The sequence below is a fragment of the Cetorhinus maximus genome, unplaced genomic scaffold (genome assembly GCF_964194155.1).
Source record: "Cetorhinus maximus unplaced genomic scaffold, sCetMax3.hap1.1 HAP1_SCAFFOLD_323, whole genome shotgun sequence".
Classification (NCBI taxonomy): Eukaryota; Metazoa; Chordata; class Chondrichthyes; order Lamniformes; family Cetorhinidae; genus Cetorhinus; species Cetorhinus maximus.
In genome coordinates, this window is record NW_027596273.1 from 433140 (window position 1) to 454197 (window position 21058).

Genomic DNA, 21058 nt, shown 5'->3' on the forward strand with positions numbered 1-21058 from the left:
GCTCCTGACTCCACTCCATGCCAGTAAGTTTCTTTTTATTTGTGCTCAAGTAACCATCCAAGCAATTCCCTTCACCTATGTATATGTAACCACAGCTGATACAATTAACACCCACAGTCAGAGCTTCGAAAGGGTCTCTAATCAGTGTGACTGCAATGGTGTCTCAGCAGGTTGGATGACTCCGTGAATCCTTTCGCACACTCAGAGCAAGTGAACGGTCTCTCTCCTCTGTGTGAATTCGGCGGTGCTTCCGCAGGCTGGATGTATCAGCAAATTCCTTCTCACACTCAGAACAGGTGAAAGGCCTCTCCCCAGTGTGAACACGCTGGTGTCTCAGCTGGTTGGATCCTTTCCCACACAGAGAGCAGGAGAATGGCCTCTCCCCGGTGTGAACTCACCGGTGCTTCCATAGGCTGGATGAATTTGGGAATCCCTTCCCACAGTCAGAGCAGGAGAATGGCCTCTCTCCAGTATGAACATGTCGGTGTGCCCGCAGGCTGGTTGACCGAGTGAATCCCTTCCCACACACGGAGCAAGTGAATGGTCTCTCTCCGGTGTGCGCTATCTGGTGCCGCAGAAGGTTGGTTAACCGAGTGAATCCCTTCTCACACACGGGGCAAGTGAATGGCCTCTCCCCAGTGTGAACAACACTGTGGTTCTGCAGGGTGGATGATTCACTGAATCCCTTCCCACAGACGGAGCAGATGAACGGCCTCTCCCCAGTGTGAACGCGTTGGTGCAACCGCAGGTGTGATGACTGAGTGAATCCCTTGCCACACACGGAGCAGGTGAACGGCCTCTCCCCGGTGTGAACTCGCTTGTGTGTAACCAGATGTGATGCGTGATTGAATCCCTTGCCACACTGAGAGCAGGTGAATGGCATCTCCCCCGTGTGAATGCGTCGATGAATTTCAAGTGCAGATGGGGAACGGAATCTCTTCCCACAGTCCTCACATTTCCACAGTTTCTCTATGGTGCAGGTGTCCTTGTGTCTCTGCATGTTCGCCAATCAGCTGAAGCCTCATCTGTACACAAAATATGTGTACGGCTTCTCTCCGCTGTGAATGGTGCAATGTTTTTTCAGGCTGTGTAACTGGTTAGATCTCTCCCAACAGTCAGTCCACTGAAACACACACTCAGGGGTGCGTGTCTCTGTGTTTTTCCATTCACATTGATGTTTAAAAATGTCAGAAAGAGGCAGAGCATCGATGAGTTTCTAGCTATGATGGGGAAATCAATCCCTTCCCACAGTCCCCACATTTCCACGGTTTCTCAGAGGACCTGATGTGCTTGTGTCTCTCCAGGCTGGACAATCAGTTGAAGCCTTGTTCACAAGCAGACCACCCGGATGATTTTTCCCTGCTGTGAATGGTGTGATTTTTATTCAGTCTGTGTAACTGATTAAAACTCTTTCCACAGTCAGTGCACTGAAACACTCTCATTCGGGTGTGTGAATGTCTTGGTGCTTTATCAGTCACAGTGATGTTTGAAATCTTTTTCCACAGACAGAATAGACAAACGTTTACTCTTCCTCATTCAAAGGCCAGTGATATTCTGGTTCTGCTGAATCAAGTGACAGTGAGATCCTCCCCTTCTAACCTGTAAAATGAGTTTACAGAAGTTATCACTGTAAATACAGGATATTTTCTTTTATTCATTCATGGGAAGTGGGCTTCGCTGGCTGGGCCAGCATTTATTGCCCATCCCTAGTTGCTCTTGAGAAGATGGTGGTGAGCTGCCTTCTTCAGCCGCTGCAGTCCATGTGGTATTAAATATATAAATTCAGAACAGAGAATTCTAGTTTCTATGGAACATTTTTCCCTCTCATTCCTCCAAATCTATAAATCTCTGTCCCACACACTCCTCTCCCTCTCTGCTCATTGTTCCAGACTCAGTGTCCAGTCTCCAACTTATTCTTTTCTCCTCTCCAGATTCTCTCTCCTCCTGTCCTCAAACTGGTGACTCAGGCTGTGGATCAATCCCACTCCTTCACTCTGATTCCACCAAATACTTTGCCTCAAAACAACAAATTACCTTCATTGACTTTAGCAGTGATGTTAAATGAACGCAAATAACCACCTTTTCCCAATTGGGCCTCTGGTTCAGTTTGGTGCGGCAGAGAAGCCGGAAGCGGCGGATGGTGATTCCGGACCAATAGGAAGAGAGGGGGTGGGACTGGAGGACGAGTTGGAGTTGGGGCTGCTGGTCCTCCAACCAATCGGAGTGAATGAGGGGCGGGGCCCTAACCGCCTCCCCGGCGCATGCGTGTTGTGGGGCAGAGATTGGAGCATGCGCAGTGCGGGTGCTGGACGATGTCCTGTTGAATCCGTGGGGGAGAGATGACTTGAGGCAGGATCCGTGAGGGAGAGATGACTTGAGGCAGGAGAGGAATAGAGGCGGCGGGTGGACTTGGAGGCTTCAGAAACACCTCATGTAGGCTCCCATATCCCGTGTTTTCAACAAGCGGAACAGCAGTTGAGGTGTTTCTGATGACAGGCCCGAGGGTACCGACCGCACCGCCATCTTGAGAAGGGAGGGTGTGCAGCCGGGCGCATGCGCGGCGACAGGGCTGATGGGATTTGGAACCAGGAAATTCAAACCAAAGATCCCATCAGGATCTGAGCAAGTCAGAAACAGAAATACCTGGCAAAACTCAGCAGGTCTGGCAGCATCGGCGGAGAAGAGCACAGTTGACGTTTCGAGTCCTCATGACCCTTCAACAGAACTAAGTAAAAATAGGAAAGAGGTGAAACATAAGCTGGTTTAAGGGTAGCGGGGGGAGAAGGGGGTGTTGTTGGGACAAGCAAGCAGTGACAAGAGGAGATAACTAAAAGATGTCACAGACAAAAGAACAAAGAGGTGTTGGTGGTGATATTATCTAAAAGAATGTGCTAATTAAGAGTGGAGAACAGGACAAGCAAGGTACAGATAGCTCTAGTGGGGGTGGGGTGAAATAAGACTAAAAGGGCATAAAAGATATAGATAAACGATGGGTGCAAATACATTTAAAAATAATGGAAATAGGTGGGAAAAGAAAAATCTATATAAATTATTGGAAAAAAAGAGGGGGAAGAAACGGAAAGGGGGTGGGGATGGAGGAGGGAGCTCAAGATCTAAAATTGTTGAACTCAATATTCAGTCCGGAAGGCTGTGAAGTGCCTAGTCGGAAGATGAGGTGCTGTTCCTCCAGTTTGCGGAACAATGCAGCAAGCTAAGGACAGACATGTATCTGCAGTTTTTTGTTTTTATCTCAATGTTTTTCTCTCTTGGTCACCGGGACCCTGAAGCCTCGCCCATTACGTTACGTCACCGAGATGGCCGCGCATGCGCTCTTCTCCCCGCCACCCTCCCCAATCACCTCTGCTATTGTGTAACTTCCTGAGCCTCTAATAATGGTTCACCTGGACCTGTTCCCAGGAAAAAAGCCCCAGGGCTGTAAACACGGGACCTGCAGGCCCTGATTCTGCCCTTAAGGCCTACATCGGGTGTTTATGAAGCCTCCCCTCACTCCACTCCCCTCCCCGGCTTCATTCCTCCCTCAGCCCCGCCCGCTCTCACCCATTTCCAAAAGCCTCTCCCGCACTCGCTGGGCTCCGATCAAAGTGGCACTGCGCATGCTCCAGATAGGTCAGCACGGCGCCTGCGCACTGGGCTCCTGTGGCGTGTATAGAGCACATTCACACCCGCAGGGAATGTTGGGTATCAGCAGCGCCAATGACACTCGAAATACAGAATATAAAACAATTTTGTTACCCAACTGAAATAAATTAATTTAAAAACACATATAAATTCTGTACGTCGCTATGTTCTATTTCTCAAAGTGATTTAAATTTCTGCTATCCTGTGAGAATACGCTGAGCTTTTAAAGCTTTTTCACTGGTGCCCATCTTCCTCCTCCCCTCTAGGTGCTGACCCTGGCTGGGTTAAATCTCAAAGTCACTGGTTCCTCCCTCCTTCCGTTTCGACCTCTGATAATGAATGTTCATTCTTTTATGGAATGATACATCACAGATAGAATTTAATTCAGCTTATCACACCTGTGCTTTTTTGAAGATCCATCCAATTAATTCCACAGCCCTGCTGGCAGGGTCAGAACAATGTATATCTGCTGTAGTAATGCAAGTGGTGAATGGAAAAAGGCTTTCCAGTTGGATGCTTCTTAGACACACCCACCCCTGTGGAAAGATCTGTTTATTTAACAAGTATAAAGGATTCACTGAAATAAAAACAGAAAGTTCTGGAAAAACTCAACAGGTTTGGCAGCATCATTAGAGAGAGAAACAGAGTTAACATTCTGAGTCTAATACGACTCTCCTTCAGAAATGAAATGGACAGATTTTCATCCTTTATTCCAACATTAAAACTTACTGTGCTTTGTTTGTTTATCACAACCATTACCACTCCCTTTACCTTTCATTCAATTACATCTTTGTTATTTAAACTCTCCCTCCCTCTAACCTATCCCTGACCTTCTCTTTTGTTCGACCTGACACAATTTTTTGAACAGCATAAAACCCACCCCATTTCTACCTCTCTTCAGTTCCAAAGAAGACTCATATTTCACCCGAAACATTAACTCTGTTTCTCTCTCCACAGATGCTGCCAGACCTGTTGAGTTTTTCCAGAACCTTCTGTTTTTATTTCAGATCTCCAGCATCCACAGGTATAATGCTTTCAAATAATAGTTAAGCACACAGAGTACTGGTAGAGTTTAATTGAATAATTCTACACGCCCCATATACCAGTGACATTACTAAGAAAGGGCTAAATTAAGAGAATATTCCTGGAATGACAGAGTTAATGAATTATGGAGTTACAAAGCAAAGGTATTAATATCCTGTAATCTCACAAATATCAATTGGCTCGGATGTTGCAGTATGAAAGAACCCCACATCGTTGTCACATGAAAGAGGCAGTGTCCAATGGACGTGTTAAGGCCACACTACTGTTAAACTCCAGTGGAGTTTATGTGGATGGGCCTCGGTTTTATAAATAAGGACTGTATCAGACTCGTGTTGTGGCTTTGCTTCTTGACAGCCATAGTACCTTTATTAAATACCCACCGCAATATTTAGCCCAGAAGTCCGAGGTTATTGTGATCACAGCCCTTCAATCTGTTACTGATGGAATCTCCAACTATTCTGAAAATATCCTTTGGTTGTAACTCCCTCGGAAAAAACCTACGTCTCTAGCAAAAAAAAAAACACAGCTTCTCCACAACAGAAAGGAAATCGCTCACCCACCACTCCAAACTTCGAATGATTTGGGATCTTGCTGGTAAGTGACTGGGACAAGTTGCCATTTGTAAGGTGAATGTAGTTCAGCAGCAGGAGTTAGTGAAGAGGGTGGTGGTAATAACCAGGACGACTAACTCACCAGGAAAGCTGCTCCAGAGGCGTTTCCTTGGGATCCACTCAAAACACAATCATTGGCACTGGTACGACAGTCTCCAGTTAAACCTGGTTTAAAAACTTGTCAGGACCCTGACCCTGATGTGACTGTGGTCAAAGAGGATGTACACCATAGCAAAGACTTTCCCTCATCTCTCACAGCAAGTAAGGATTCACTCATCCTCCACAATGAGGTTTGCTATCACAAGGATGGCTCTAATTTTGATTTAGGTCACACCTTGATGGCTTAGAAAAGAATGAATTTTGTTTATGAATCAAATTAGGGGAGTGTTTCTCTGTTTCAAGTCCTCAATATGTTACATAATTACTCTTGGTGGCTGAGGATGCACCAGGATGTCCATTATCACCTGAATCTGTGTCTCATCTGTATCCAAACTAATCCAGCCCTGCGAAATGTAAGGTCCCAATGGGCACATCCCATCTGAATTATATCGCTGGGAAACATAGGCAGGCCCACGACCCACAGTAAAGGAGGGGACCAGTATATCCTGGTAGTTTATAGGTATGTTTACCTGGTGGATTGAAGCTTTCCCTGTCTGTAAAAATGATGCAGTCGCAACAGCTAAAACCTTGTGGGAACAAATCTTTACCAGACGTGGCTTTCGGAAAAGGATAGAGAGTGATAATGGTTCTCATTTCACAGCAGTAGTAATGCAGCAGCTGGGTCATCTTGTGGGTGTGGAACAACATTTCCACATCCCCTACCACCCAGAGTCCAGTGGGATGGTCGGGAGCTTTAATCACTCGGGAGAAAAGACACTGAAAAGACACTGAAAAAAGCTGTCATGGGGGGAGCTAATGATCTGGTCGAGGCCAATGACTGGGTCACTGCCTTGCCTGGTGTCCTAATGACCATTCACTCCACTCCTGTTCACTCCCTGGTTCAGCTCATGACAAGTCGGCCAATCCAGATTGTGAATCCCCCCCCGGGTCGCACTCCCCATGGCTACTCGACAGGCTCAGGACCAGTATTTCCAGAACCTCCAACAAACTTCAACATCCTCCCTGCTACAGGCAGTGGAGAAGATGGTGCTGCCCATCTCAACACCTCCAGGGAGAACCAACCCACCCATTACATTAACTGTTCAATGAGAGATGAAGTCATGTTAAAAACATTGTGAAACGGGGTTGGTCTGGGGGGCGGGGGTGGGGGGGGGGCTACCTTGGAAAATCCATTTGATGATCTAAATAGATTGGAGAAATGAATCTTATATTAGCAAATTGGAAACGAGGGAAGGAAATACAATATCTGTGTTACCATGGAGATCAGTGTAAACTGTACAAAATGAAAAGGTCAGATAACAAGATGGAGAATAAACCCTGTGTTTGATTTTATCAACAGGGACAAGATGTGGATGGTCATCATGCTCCTGGACAGTGTCCAGGCTGAAGTTCTGTTCCTGCCGTACGATCCTCCCCCAGATTATCCTTTCTGAGCTCCAGCCAGGTGATGTTAAACACTCAGGTGGGAAAGACAAAATTGTACAACAATATATTTAAAACAATGCTGATTTATTTAATATATAACCATAATACTAAACTTCAGTTCAATTATTAACATCAGAAGAAAGAAACACCAACTCTCAGAATGAACATGGTTCAGTCCTGGGTGTGATTAACAGCAGCAATAACAGCAGAATCTAACCCCTGCTGTCACTTGTGAACTCGCTGGTGTCTCACCAGGTTGGATAACTGAGTGAATTCTTTCCCACACTCGGAGCAAGTAAACAACCTCGCCCCCCCCGCCAGTGTGAACTCGCTGGTGTCTCAGGAGGTTGGATAAATGGACGAATCCCTTCCCACACTCAGAGCAGGTGAACGGCCTCTCCCGTGTGTGTACATTGGCGTGCGAGCAATTCACGCCTGCTTTTAAAGTTCTTCTCACAGTCAGAACATTTAAAGGACCTCTGATCAGTGTGAACCAGTTGGTGTGCAGTGAAGCAGGATAATCATGAGAATTTCTTACCTCACACAGAGCAGGCGAATCCCTCCCCGTGTGAAATCGCTGGTGTATCAGAAAGTCAGATGAATGAACGAATCCCTTCCCACACTCGCAGCAGGTGAGCTGCCTCTCCCTGCTGTTGGTGTGTCAGCAACTTGTACCTGCTTTTAAAGATCTTCTCACAGTCAGGACATTTGAAAGGTCTCTTATCTGTGTGAACCAGTTGGTAAAAGTGAGGTGGGATGACCGAGAGAATCCATTCCCACAATCAGAGCAGGTGAACGGCCTCCCCACCAATGTGAACTCCCTGGTGGGCCAGCAGGTGGGCTGACTGAATCAATTCCTCCCACAGGTACAGCAGGTGAGTGGCCTCTCTCCTGTGTGAACTCTCTGGTGTACCCGAAGGTCAGATGAATTAATGAATTCATTGCCACACAAGAAGCAGGGGAATGGTCTCTCCCCAGTATGAGTGTGTCGATGGATTTCCAACTGCAATTGGCATTTGAATTCCTTCCCACAGTCTCCACATTTCCATGGTTTCTCCATGGTGCTGGTGACCTTCTGCCTCTCCAATCAGTTGAAGCTTCGTCCACACACACAACACATGTACATTTTCTCCTCGCTGTGAGTGGTGTGATTCTTTTCAGGCTGTGTACCGGAACACTGGAACACTCGCACTCAGGTGTGTGTGTCTCGGTGCTTTTCCGGTCACACTGATGTTTGAAATCTCTTCCCATGGACAAATATTTCTCCTTCCATGTTCAAAGGCCGATGATATTCAGGCCCTGATGAATCGAGTGACTCTGTCAGATCTTGATAATTGGTTTTAGTTTCACAGCTGTAAATCCTCTCCTCCTAATACCTTGTAAAAAGAGTTTACACAGAATTACACAGAATGTACAGAATAGACACAGGCCATTCTTCCCAACTAGTCACTGCTGGTCTTTACACTCCACAAGCTTCACCTTCCATTCCATCTACCTCAGTTCAGTCTTTCAGTTTATCTTTTTATTCCTTTTTCTCTTGTCTACTTTCCTTTTGAAATTATCTCAGCTTTTTGCCACAACCACTTCCTGTGGTAGTGAGTTCACTTTATAACCGCTCTCTGAGTAAACACATATCTCCTTATTTCCCTACCGGATTTATCAGTAACTATCTTGTATTTCTGGCTCCTAGTTTTGGATTCTCCCACAAATGGAAACATTCTCTCCACATCTACAAGGTCCCACATGGCAGACTGGGCAGAAAAATAAAACCTCATGGGACCCCAGGGCAAGGTACAAGTTGGATGCAAAGTTGACTCAATGGTAGGAAGTGATGAATGATGGTTGATGGGTTTTTTTTTTGTGACTGGAAGGCTGTTTCCAGTGGGGTTTCACAGGGCTCAGTACTGGGTCCATCATTCCTGGTTTATATCACTGATTCAGACTTAAATGTAGGGACATGAATAAGAAGTTTGCGCATGATACAAAAAACAAATGGATGTGTGCTTGGTAGTGAGATAGAAAGCTGGAGACTACAGGGAGATAAGAATGTACTGGTCAGGTAGGCAAGACCATAAGAGATAGGCCATTCAGCCCATCGAAGCTGCACCATGGCTGATCTGATTGTGGTCTTAACGCCACGTTCCAGTCTGTCCCCAATCCCATTAACCTTTGATTCCCTTATAGGTCAAAAATCTGTCGAACTCAGTCTTGAAATATTCAAAGACTCAGCCTCCACACGCTCTGTGAAAGAGAATTCCAGAGACTAATGCCCCTCTGAGAGAAAAATATTCCTCCTCATCACCGTCTTAAATGGGAGACCCCTTATTTTTAAACAGTGTCCCTTACTTAACAATTCCCCCATGAGAGGAAACAAATTCTTAGCATTTACCCTGCAAATCCCCTCAGAATCTTGTATGTTTCAGTAAGATCACCTCTCATTCTTCTAAACTCCAATGGGTACAGGCCCAATCTTTCCTCATAAGACAACCCCTTCATCCCGGGAATCAGCCTAGTAAACCTTCTCTGAACTGTTTCTGATGCAAGTATAACTCTCCTTAAGTCAGGAGACCAAAATTGTTCACAGCACTCTAGATGCAGTCTCACCAATGCCCTGTACAATTACAGCAAGATTCTCCTACTTTTATACACTATCCCCATTGCAATAATGGTCAACACTCCATTTGCCTTCCTAATCACTTCCTGTACATGAATGCTAACTTTATGTGATTCATGTACAAGGACACCCAGATTTCTCTGAGCTGCAGCATTCTGCAGTCTTTCTCTCGCTATTTCAATAATATTCTGCTTTTCTATTCTTCCTGCCAAAGTGGACATCCTCATATTTTACCACATTATACACCATCTGCCTACTTACTTAACTTATCTATATCGGATTGCAGACTCTTTATATCCTCCTCACAACTTGCCTTCCTACCTATCTTTACATCATTAGAAAATTTAGCTACAATACAATTGGTCCCTTCATCCAAGTCATGAGTATAGATCAGAAATAGTTGAGGCCCCAACACTGACCCTGTGGCACTCCACTAGTTACAGTTTGCTAACCTCAAAATGACCCATTTATCCCAACTCACTCTTTCCTGTTAGTCAGCCAATCCTCTATCCATGCTAATATATCACCCTCAACATCATGAGCTCTTATCTTGTGCAGTCACCTTTAATGTGGGAGTTCATTGAAGGCCTTTTGGAAATCCAAATACACTACATCTACTGGTTCCCCTTTATCCACCCTGCTTATTATATCCTCAAAGAACTCAAGGCTCCTCCATCATTTTGGAGGTGAGGATGGGGCAGACAGGGGGGAGGGAGAGTCCTTCAAAAGAAACTAACTTAAGTTAGAAATATTAAAAGATCCAACACACTGTGTGTTTAACACAAATCTGATTTGACTTTTGTCCAGAATATTAATCACTGTAACTGGGCTGGACTTCATGAACATCAGAAACAGACCCAAATGGACAAATGGATTAACAGCAAAATCCAATCAGATTAGTTACTTGTGAACTCGCTGGTGTCTCAGCAGGGTGGCTGAGTGAGAAAACCTCTTCTTACACACGGAGCAGGTGAATGGCTTCTCCCCAGTGTGAACTCGCTGGTGTGTCAGCAAGGTTGACGACTGAGTGAATCTCTTCCCACAGTCAGAGCAGGTGAACGGTCTCTCCCCAGTATGAACTCGCTGGTGCTCCAGCAGGTCAGTTGACTGAGTGAATCCCTTCCCACACTTGGAGCAGGTGAATGGCCTCTCCCCAGTGTGAACTCGCTGGTGTTTCAATAGGGTGGATGAATTAGTGAATCCCTTCCCACACTCGGGGCAGGTGAATGGTCTCTCCCCAGTGTGAAGTCGCTGGTGTGTCAGCAGGCGTGATGACCGAGTGAATTCCTTCCCACACTTCATGCAGGTGAACGGACTCTCTCCAGTGTGAACTCGTTTGTGCACAGTGAGGTCAGATAATTGCCTGAACCCATTCCCACAGTGAGAGCACCTGAACGGTCTCTCATCAGTGTGAACACGTTGATGGCGCATCAATTCCCCTGAACTTTTATAGCACTTCCCGCAGTCTGGGCATTTAAAAGGTCTCTCGTCAGTGTGAACTCGCTGGTGAGCCAACAGGTTGCATGACAGAGTGAATCCCTTCCCACACTTGGAGCAAGTGAATGGTCTCTCCCCAGTGTGAATGCGACGATGAATTTCCAGTTCAACTGGATAATTGAATCCCTTCCCACAGTCCCCACATTTCCATGGTTTCTCCCCATTGTGACTGCATTTATGTTCTGACAGGTTAGATAATTGGTTGAAGCCTCGTCCACACACACAACACGTGTACGGTTTCTCTTCACTATGGACGGTGCTTTCTCCTTCCATGTTCAAATTCCAATGATATTCAGGTTATGATAAATTGGGCGACTCTGTCAGATCCTGATGTGATATTTAGTTGGGGTTTTCCGGATGCAAATCCTCGCCTTCTAATACCCTATGAAATTGATTTAAAACAGAAAAAAAGGAGTGAGAGACAACTCACAGAAACAAACACAGGTTGTGAAATTAAGCTGAATGTATCTGGTAATTTGTGGGGACAGCATGAGGAAAAAGCTGCATTATTCTTGTAAAAACGCATCTGATTCACTAATGTCCTTCAGGGAAACGAACCTGCCAGACAGTCTGGAACTAACCAAGACTCTGACCTCTATGGGAGGAGGGTGAGGGAAACAGGGCGAGAAGAAGGAGGGAGATTTTATGTGTCTTCAACCCGACCAGAACTTTGACAAACCTCCCAAACCCTCAATCTCCACCACCTAAAAATAAATCCTTCCCTTCGAACCCTCTGTAAAAGGAGTTTCCAAAATCCATCCCTGTCAGTCCAGGATAGAAATGCACAATATTCTCTCCTCCTGCTGACAGGGACATGGATTACTGCGCATGCGCCCTGCTGAACATTGCCCCCTATAAAGATGGCGGCCATTAACTCGGGCCTGTGATCAAGTTCAGTTCTGCGGCTGTTGCCCTACCTGGAGTCAATGCGGGACTGGTAGATTCTTAACTTTGGTCCGAGTCCTCCACTAGGTATTTACGAGGCCTCTCCGCCCATTCCGCCGCCTCCGTTACGCCCCGATAATCAGCCGTAATTCACTGATTGCAGAGTCCAGGTGACCTCCTCACTGCGGTTGCAGCACCCAAACTGCACATGCGCCAGTTCCAACCCGCGATGCGCATGCTCCGGTCACAACCCATCACTGCGCATGCGCCAGGGTATCCTATAATGAGTATACGGCACAGCCTGCATCGTCGAGAATGCTGGGTAAAGTCCGCGCCATTGAACGATGACATTGTTCAATAGAAAATTATGATTTGTGACCTGATGACGATGCAGCCATAGGGCCAAGATATAGCATTATTAAAATAATTGATACAGCAATCAAAGTGGTCCTCCACCTTAATTCTGTCCTGGGTATAATTCACAGCAGAACAAGCCACTAAGGTTAAGTGTGAACTCACTGGAGTCTCTGCAACTGGGGTGAACAAGTGATTTTTTCACCCATATGCAGAACATTTAAAACATGCCTTCTCTGTAAGAGTGTACCCATTGTGGATAAAATCCTTTGAACTTTCAAAGCTGAAGTGTGAACAGGTGGGCAAACTGAATTAAAACTCTAATAATGACCATGAAATCATTGTTGATTGTCATAATAACCCATCTGGTTGATTGATGTCCTTTAGGGAAGGAAATCTGCTGTTCTCGCCTGGTCTGGCCTACATGTGACGCGAGGACACAGCAATGTGGCTGACTCTTTAAAAAATGTCCTCTGAACAAGGGCAATTAAGGATGGGCAATAAATGCTGGCCTAGCCAGCGACATTCACATCCTACAATGAATTAAAATACCACGTGTGTAGTATCTGAGATGCCTCTGTGTGATGTGACTGTGCTGCTGTGTCAGTAAATGGGATAACTGAGTGAATTCATTTCCACATTCAGCTGGTGAACGACTTATTCATAGGTGTGAATTTACCCGAGTTTCCAGTTCAGATGGGGATCTCAAACCCTTCCGGTGATGAATTCCAGATTCTCAACATTCTCCTTGTAAAAAAAATACTGCAGGTGCTGTAAATCTGAAATAAAAACACAAAATTCTGGAATTTTCTGCAGAGCTGGGAGTGTCTGCAGAGGGGAAATATAATTTACATTTCAGGTCTGCAACCTTTCATCAGAACTGCACTGTGTCAGTGCACAAAGCTGAAATGTTAACCATGTTTCCCAATCCACAGATGCTGCCAGACATGGTGAGGATTGAAGCATTTTCTGGTTTTATCTCCTGTTATCTCCAGAATTGCACATTAGATTTGTTGGTGATGAACTTACGTTTATTCTCGTCCATCTGAAACTGGAACCATCCTCAACTTGTCTACTTTGTCAGCCCCTTTTATAATCTGAAAAGCTCGATCAGGTCACCTCTCACTCTCTTTAGCAGAGAAAACATCTCTAACTTGTTCAATCTTTCTTGATAGGCATAATGTTGTAGTTCTGGCATCGTTCCAGTACATTTGATACAAGCACAGCAGATGCAGCAACCACCTTTTCACCTCCTCCGTTCCCATGTTCCAGGGCCACAAATATACTTTCTGAGTGATACAGCAAATTATTTATACTACTTTCACTTTAGGATCGTGTATTCACTGCTCACGATGTGATCCCTTCCATACTGAGGTGACTAAATCAAGATTGGATAACTGCTTTGTGGAACATCACCATTCAATCTTCAAGCATGTTCCTGAGCATCCAGTCGTTTGCTATTTTAATTCTCCACCTCATTCCCAGTCTGACCTCTCTGTCCTCAGCCTCCTGCACTGATCATAATCACTACTCCCATTATTTCAGACAGTAGTTGCTGGTAATGGTTCTGCTGATATCATTTATACTCCCTCTGGATCTGAATTGTATTTGTTCACTTGTCTCATTCGTTTATTTACTTGTCTCATTATCACACAATTTTGTCTGACATTATCTTCCCCTTTGTCATTTAATCACTACTGCCTTCCATTAACAATGTTCTTTCTTCTCTTCCCCTCTCCTTTCCCTGGCTCTGTACTTGTTTGTGAACAATTACGTCTCTAAATTCTTCAAGCTTTGATAAAGGCTCACTCACCTTAAACATTGATGCTGCTGCCCTCTCCATAGAGGCTGTTTGACCTGCTGAGTGTTTCCAGCATTATCTGTTTTAAGTTCAGATCTGCAGCATCTGCAGTATTTTGTTTTTGGGTCATTGTGGAACAGTATGACTGATCATACAACTCTCAGTCTAATTCACAAAAAGGAAATGCTGTGAATACTGAGCAGGTCAGACTAAAGGAAATACAGGGAATACTGTGCAGGTCAGACTGAGAGTCTGTGGAGAGAGAGACACAGTTAATGGCCCAAGACACTGAACGTCCATCAGGACAAGTTCACAGATGGGGAACGGGGAGGATGGGGAAATAATAAAAGTGAAGGTGTGATTGGGGGAGATTAAATAACAAAGGGGATGAGGATGCAAGGCAAAAGCGATTATAACGGAACTCGTGATGAAACTACAGTTGAAAGAGCCGTTATGTATCTGTCATCTATTTCTGCTCTGATTGAAAATGTGTTGCTTCTCTATTGACCCATTTCACTTCTGTCCTACACGAAAAACGCTCAATCTTTCTCCACCATTACCTTTTACAAACATTTAATTGAACAAACACACAGTCACATAGGAAAACAGCAATCATTTTGAAGTGTTGAAACAATGAAACAAATATTTTCATAAACATCTTGTTCATGATTCATATCAATATTTTAGAGATAATTTTTAGCTTGGGGAAGATTAAAGTTGTAAGGATAAGGTTATTAACATTCTAGGCTTTTGAAATTGCCAGGACACCTCAAGAAATGATCGTTCAAAGGGTGACACGTGTTTGTTTAACATGGTCTGCATAGAAGAGGGAGAGAGAGAAAAAGCTATAAAATGGCAGGTGAACTCATTTAGCGAGAAATCTGGAGACAGAGTGTGTGTGAGCTGTATTGTCTAGTCTTTGTTAAAGAGATGAATTATATAAGCAGACTTCAGGGTTAAGAGGTTTGGTTAATTCACGTAATTATCTATTGGTACATGGGCTCTCTTTTGAAATACCATCATGTATTGTACATTAGGCCACTCCTACAAACTTGTCCCTTGTACTTCCAGTGAAGTCGAGGGCAGTTTTCAATGGCTGTTTCAGTGGATTGAAAATCAGAGTGATGCACAGACACAGTGTGGTTCTGATGAAAGGCCACAGGCTGAAATACATGTAAACTGTGTTTCTTTCTCCACAGACACAATCAGATCTGCTAAAAATTCTAGCACTTTCTGTTTTTCATTCAGGTTTCCAGCATCCGCAGTAGTTTTCTTTTCCTGAACTGGAGAATGTGGAGCTCATTGCAAGAAGGATTTGAGATCCCCGTCTCAGCTGGAAACTGATGAGTAAAATCACAGCGTGAAAAGATCATCACCATCTGGAAGTGGAAAGGGATTCAGTCGGTCATCCCATTTACTGACACAATAGCAGTCAGACTGCAGGGAGACCTTTCAAGTATTTCACGAGTGAGAGAAGATTTGCTTAGTTTTCTCACCTCCCAATTTAGAAAGTTCAAAGGATTTGATTCACAAGCAGCGCTTTCTTACTGGAAAGAGACATCTTAAGTGTTCTGAGCCTTGGGAAAAAAATCATGTTTCCCCCACGTTCTGAGACTCCAGTGAGTTTGAATTTAACTGTTGAATTGTTAATTTCTATTAATTACACCCAGGACAGAACTATGTTGGAGGACCTGTGCACTTTGGTTGCTGTATCAATTGATGTAATAATTTCATATCTTGGCCCTATGACTCCAATCGATCACAAAACATGATTTTCTATTCAACTATATCGCTGCTCAATGGCCGAGGATTTACCCAGCATTCGCAGCGGGGCAGAATATGCCCTATCCTCGCTGCAGGAAGGCTTTGCGCAGGCGCAATACCAAGTGTGTGTCGAGCATTGTGGGTGCGTTTAGGGGAGCATGCGCAGTTGCTTCCTGCAGCAAGAGCTAGTCGAAAGAGTTGACACTTTCCGAGTGCAGACGAGTCAATGAAGCCGGTAGATGGGGTGGATTGGAGGCGGTGGAGTGGGCAGTGAGATGTTATAAAGGTGCACTGGAGGCTTCGACACCCGAGTAAATTGCAGTGGCCCCGTGGTCGCAGCGAACGGTCGTGGGGGGAGCTGCGGGCCGCCGTTCTCAGTAAAATGGCGGAGTTAACGGCCGCCATCTTGAGCGGGGTCAATATGCTGCAGTACGCATGCGCAGACATCCCTGTCCCTGTCAGCAGGAGGAGAGAATATTGTGAATTTCTATAAAAACAAAAAACTGCGGATGCTGGAAATCCAAAACAAAAATAGAAATACCTGGAAAAACTCAGCTGGTCCGGCAGCATCGTCGGAGAAGAGCAAAGTCGACGCTTCGAGTCCTCATGACCCTTCAGAAGGGTTTCTGTTTTTGTTGTGAATTTCTATCCTGGACTGACAGGGATGGGTTTTGGAAACTCCTTTTACAGGGGAGGATTTATACACAGCAAACTCAAACCAAGAGGAATGTTTGTGTCCTCTGATATAGGTCATTAAAATAAAAACAAAAATTGCTGGAAAAACTCAGCAGGTCTGACAGCATCAATGGAGAGAAAGACGGAGTTAACGTTTTGAGTCCGTATGACTTCTTCAGAACTCGAGAGTCATACGGACTCGAAACGTTAACTCTGTCTTTCTCTCCACAGATGCTGTCAGACCTACTGAGTTTTTTTCCAGCAATTTTTGTTTTTGTTTCAGATTTCCAGCATCCGCAGTATTTTGCTTTTATCTAGGTCTTTAAAATCCTCATTAGGATGGGCAGGTCGATGCGGACAGAATGTTTCCACTTGTTGGTCTGTCCAATGCTGGAGGTCTTGTGTACACAATAGTTACAAATAAATCCAACAGGAAAACTGGAGATATTTCTTTCCTCAGGCAGTAATTAAAATGTGGAACTCGGTACTACAGTAAGTGGCTGAGAAAAATACCTGGGACTCTTTCAAAAAGAAATTAGATGAGAACATGAGAGAAAAGGGATTAGAAAGATCAGCTGAAAGGCTGAGATTAGGTTGGCAGAATGGGAGGAGATTCATGTGGCATAGAAACTCCAATACAGACTAGATAAACCGAATGGCCTGTTTGTGTAATGTATACAGTGTAATTCTTTGTAAACTTATTTTACAGGGTAATAGAAGAGGAGGATCTGCAGACAGGAATATCAAATCAAACCTCACGTCTGACAGAGTCAGCTGGGTCATTGCGATCTGAAGATTTGTACATCTGAAGGGATTTAATCGACTGTCTCAGTTGGAAACTGGTGAGAGGCTGTTCACCTGCTCTTTTGTGAAGGGATTGATACAGCTGGTAAACATGCTGACACGACAGCGAGCTCAAAATAGTGAGAGGCTGTTCACCTGCTCTGCATGTGGGAAGAAATTCATGTGTTCATCCAACCTGCTGGCACATCAGCTCGATCACTTTGATGAGAAGCCTCTTCAATGCTCTGACTCTGGGAAAAATTTTGAAACCTCTGAGGAACTGGTCCAACAGCAGCGAGTTCACACTGATGAGAGACCGTTCAGTTGCTCCCACTGCAGGAAGAGGTTCAGGCTGTCCTCCCGCCTCGCGGAGCACCAGCTCCTTCACACCAAGGACAGGCCGTTCAGCTGCTCCCAGTGTGGGAAGGCATTCACTCAGTTTTCAAGCTACACTAAGCACCAACTGGTTCACTCAGATGAGAGACCTTTTAAATGCTCTGAGTGTGAGAAAACCTTTAAAAGAAGCATTGATCTGCTGAGGCACCAGTGCATTCACACTGGGGAGAGACCGTTCCCCTGCTCTGTGTGTGGAAAAAGATTCATTCATTCTTTCCACCTTCTGACACATAAGCGTGGTCACACCGGGGAGAGACCATTCATCTGCTCTGTGTGTGGGAAGGGTTTCATTCGGTCATCCAGCCTTCTGATGCACCAACGGGTTCACACCGGGGAGAGACCATTCACCTGCTCCATATGTGGCAAGGGATTCACTCGTTCAAACCAACTTCTGATACACAAGCGAGTTCATACTGGAGAGAGACCGTTCACCTGCTCCGTGTGTGGGAAGAGATTCTCTCAGTCAGCTAACCTGCGGACACATCAGTGGGTTCACACTGGGGAGAGGCCGTTCATCTGCTCCATATGTGGCAAGAGTTTCTCTCGTTTGTCCTACCTTGAGGTACATGAGCGAGTTCACACCGGTGTGAGGCCGTTCACCTGCTCCACGTGTGGGAAGAGATTCGCTCATTCGTCCCATCTGGTGAGACACCAGCGCAGTCACACTGGAGAGAGGCCGTTCACCTGCACAGTGTGTGGGAAGGGATTCACTTGTTCATCTTATCTGGTGAGACACCAGCGCATTCACACTAGGGAGAGGCCGTTCACCTGCTCTGTGTGTGGGAAGGGATTCACTGATTCAACCCACCTGCTGAGACACCACCGCATTCATATGGGGTTGAGGCCGTTCTCCTGTTCTTTGTGTGAGAAGGGATTCACTAATTCATCCAACCTGCTGAGACACCAACGAATTCACACTGGGGAGAGGCCGTTCACCTGCTCCGTGTGTGAGAAGAGATTTACTCGGTCATCCGACCTGCTGAGACATAAGCGAGTTCACATGTTACCAGAAAAGTTGGATTCAGTTGTTGATGCTGAGAATCACGTCCAGAACTGAACCTTTTCTCCTTTCTAACTCTAGATTATTTCAGTTTTCATACTTTAAGTTACTCTCATGGACAAGTCCCAGCTCCCTGTACCTCCCAGAGTGTCTCAACTTTTTACGATTTACATCAATGACTTAGATGAGGGGAGTGAAGACATGGCAGCTAAATTTGCAGAGGACACAAAGATAGATAGGAAAGTATGTTGTGAAGAGGACATGAGGAGGTTGCAGATGGATATAGGTAGGTTGAGTGAGTGGACAAAGATCTGGCAAATGGAATTTAACGTGGGAAAATGTGAAGTTCACTTTGGCAGGGAGAACGAAAAAGCAGAGTATTACTTAAATGGAGAACGGCTGCATAATTCTGAGGTGCAGAGGGATCTAGGTATTCTCGTACATGAGTCACAAAAAGTTAGTATGCAGGTACAGCAAGTAATTAAGAAGGCTAATGGAATGCGATCCTTTATTACGAGAGGGCATGAACATAAATGTAAGAGCTTCATGCTTCAGTTGTACATGGCATTGGTGAGATTGCACCTCGAATACTGTACACAGTTTTAGTCTCCTTATTTAAGGAAGGATAGCAATACATTGGAGGCGGTTCAAAGGAGGTTTACTAGATTGATACCTGGAATGAGTGGGTTGTCTTATGAGGAAAGGTTGGACAGACTGAGCTTGTTTCCACTGGAATTTAGAAGAGTGAGGGGTGATTTGATTGAAGTATACAAGATCTTGAACGGCCTTGACAAGGTGGATGTCAAAAGGATGTTTCCTCTTGTGGGTGAGTCCAGAACTAGGGGTCACTGTTTTAAAATCAGGGTCGCCCGTTTAGGACAGAAATGAAAATTTTTTTCTCTCTCAGAGCATTGTGCAACTTTGGAACTCTGCCTCAGAAGGCGGTGGAGGCAGGGTCACTAAATATTTTTAAAGCAGAGGTAAATAGATTCTTGTTAGGTAAGGGAATCAAAGGTTATCAGGATTGAAACACAAGAAGATCAGCCATGATCTTATTGAATGGTGGAACAGGCTCAAGGGGCCGAATGGTCTACTCCTGTTCCTGTTTCTTATGTTATTATGTCTCTCCTAGCCTTAGCATCCAGGGAAGGATAACACACCCAGGATCATTATTGGTGAAATTTTGCTGAACATTTGTGAAAAAAGAGACATCCTGTTGAAGTTTTTCATCCTGCACTCATCAGGACAGATTTGTAAGAATACCAATTGTAAATGGAACAATGATTTATACAACATGAGAAGAGGGGCTGATTGGTTGGCAAGAGGACTCTGATTGGTAGAGGTGTTACCATGGAAAATGCACCAGGCAGTAGTTAACTGCCAAGCTTTTGTTTAAATTCAAACCAGGCAGTTCGACTCTGATTGGTCATGGGAAATGAACCAGGGAATGACTGTCCCTAAGCTTTTGTTTTGTTGAAAAAGCGCAGTGTGTGAACATGCTCTTTCTGTTTGCAAAGGATGGGACCCTGTGTGTGAATACATGAGTTTCTAGCATGTGTAAGTGAGCTATACCGTGAGCATGACTGATAATTTTAAATTGTTTGTCAGTGTCATTCTTAGCACAATCAGATTTGTTTAGCAAGTGCTGTCCAATTGCAGAGTCACTTATCATGTTGGACACTTTGTTCTGAGATTTGCAAGGCTGGGCCGGTTGAGTATGGTCAGCACTTTACCTGTTGTGAACAGCCGAAGGGACGTGCTGTTTGACAAGAATGATACCAGAAATGTGTGTGTTTACATATGAGGAAAGGATTGACAGGCTGGGTCTCTTCTCTCTTGGATAAAGGAGTCTGAGAGGTGACCTAATCGAGGCCTTTAAAATGATGAAAGGTTTTGATAGAGAGGATACAGAGAGAATGTTTCCTCTTGTGGGGAAGAGAGACCATCAATATAAGATAGTCACCAAGAATCCAATAGGGAATTCAGAAGAAACTTCTTCACCCAGAGAGTGGTGAGAATGTGGAACTTGCTACCACAGGGAGTGGGTGAAGTGAATAGTATGGATGTATTTAAGGGGAAATGAGATAAGCACAAGAGGAAGAAGTGATTAGAGGGTTACAGTGATAGATTTAGATGAGGAAAGATGGGAGGAGGCTCGAGTGGATCATAAACACCAGCATGGACTGGTTAGGCTGAATGGCCTGTTTCTGTGCCTTATATCCTCTGTAATCCGATGTAATCGAGCTCTGAATCCACTGTATTAATTCTGTTTGTGTTGGGAAGCAGCATGGAATTAACCTGAAGACTAAACTCAGACTCTCCCAGGCCATTGTCCTTCCCACCCTGCTGTATGGAGCAGCATCCTGGGTCTGCTATCGGAGCCACGTCAAAGCTCTGGAACGCTTCCACCAAAGACACCTGAGGTCCATCATGAGAATTCGATGGCAGGA

At 44.9% G+C, this 21058-nt stretch overlaps 2 protein-coding genes across 2 annotated transcripts in view; one reads left to right on the forward strand and one right to left on the reverse strand.

Moving 5' to 3' along the window:
• LOC144673284 (uncharacterized) overlaps window positions 1-18907 on the forward strand; it is a 150190-nt gene extending 131283 nt beyond the window's left edge. The window contains 1 exon segment of the mRNA XM_078535201.1: window positions 17592-18907. Within this exon segment, the coding sequence (XP_078391327.1) occupies window positions 17592-18665 (1074 nt within the window). The 3' untranslated portion in view covers window positions 18666-18907.
• Window positions 164-11328, reverse strand: LOC144673268 (uncharacterized). The gene is made up of 3 exons (XM_078535183.1): window positions 10417-11328; window positions 650-949; window positions 164-325 (listed from the first exon to the last, which is right to left on the reverse strand). The coding sequence occupies exons 1-3, from the start codon at window positions 11221-11223 to the stop codon at window positions 164-166; spliced, it is 1269 nt and encodes a 422-aa protein (XP_078391309.1). The 5' UTR covers window positions 11224-11328.
• Window positions 18908-21058: the final 2151 nt, after the last annotated feature.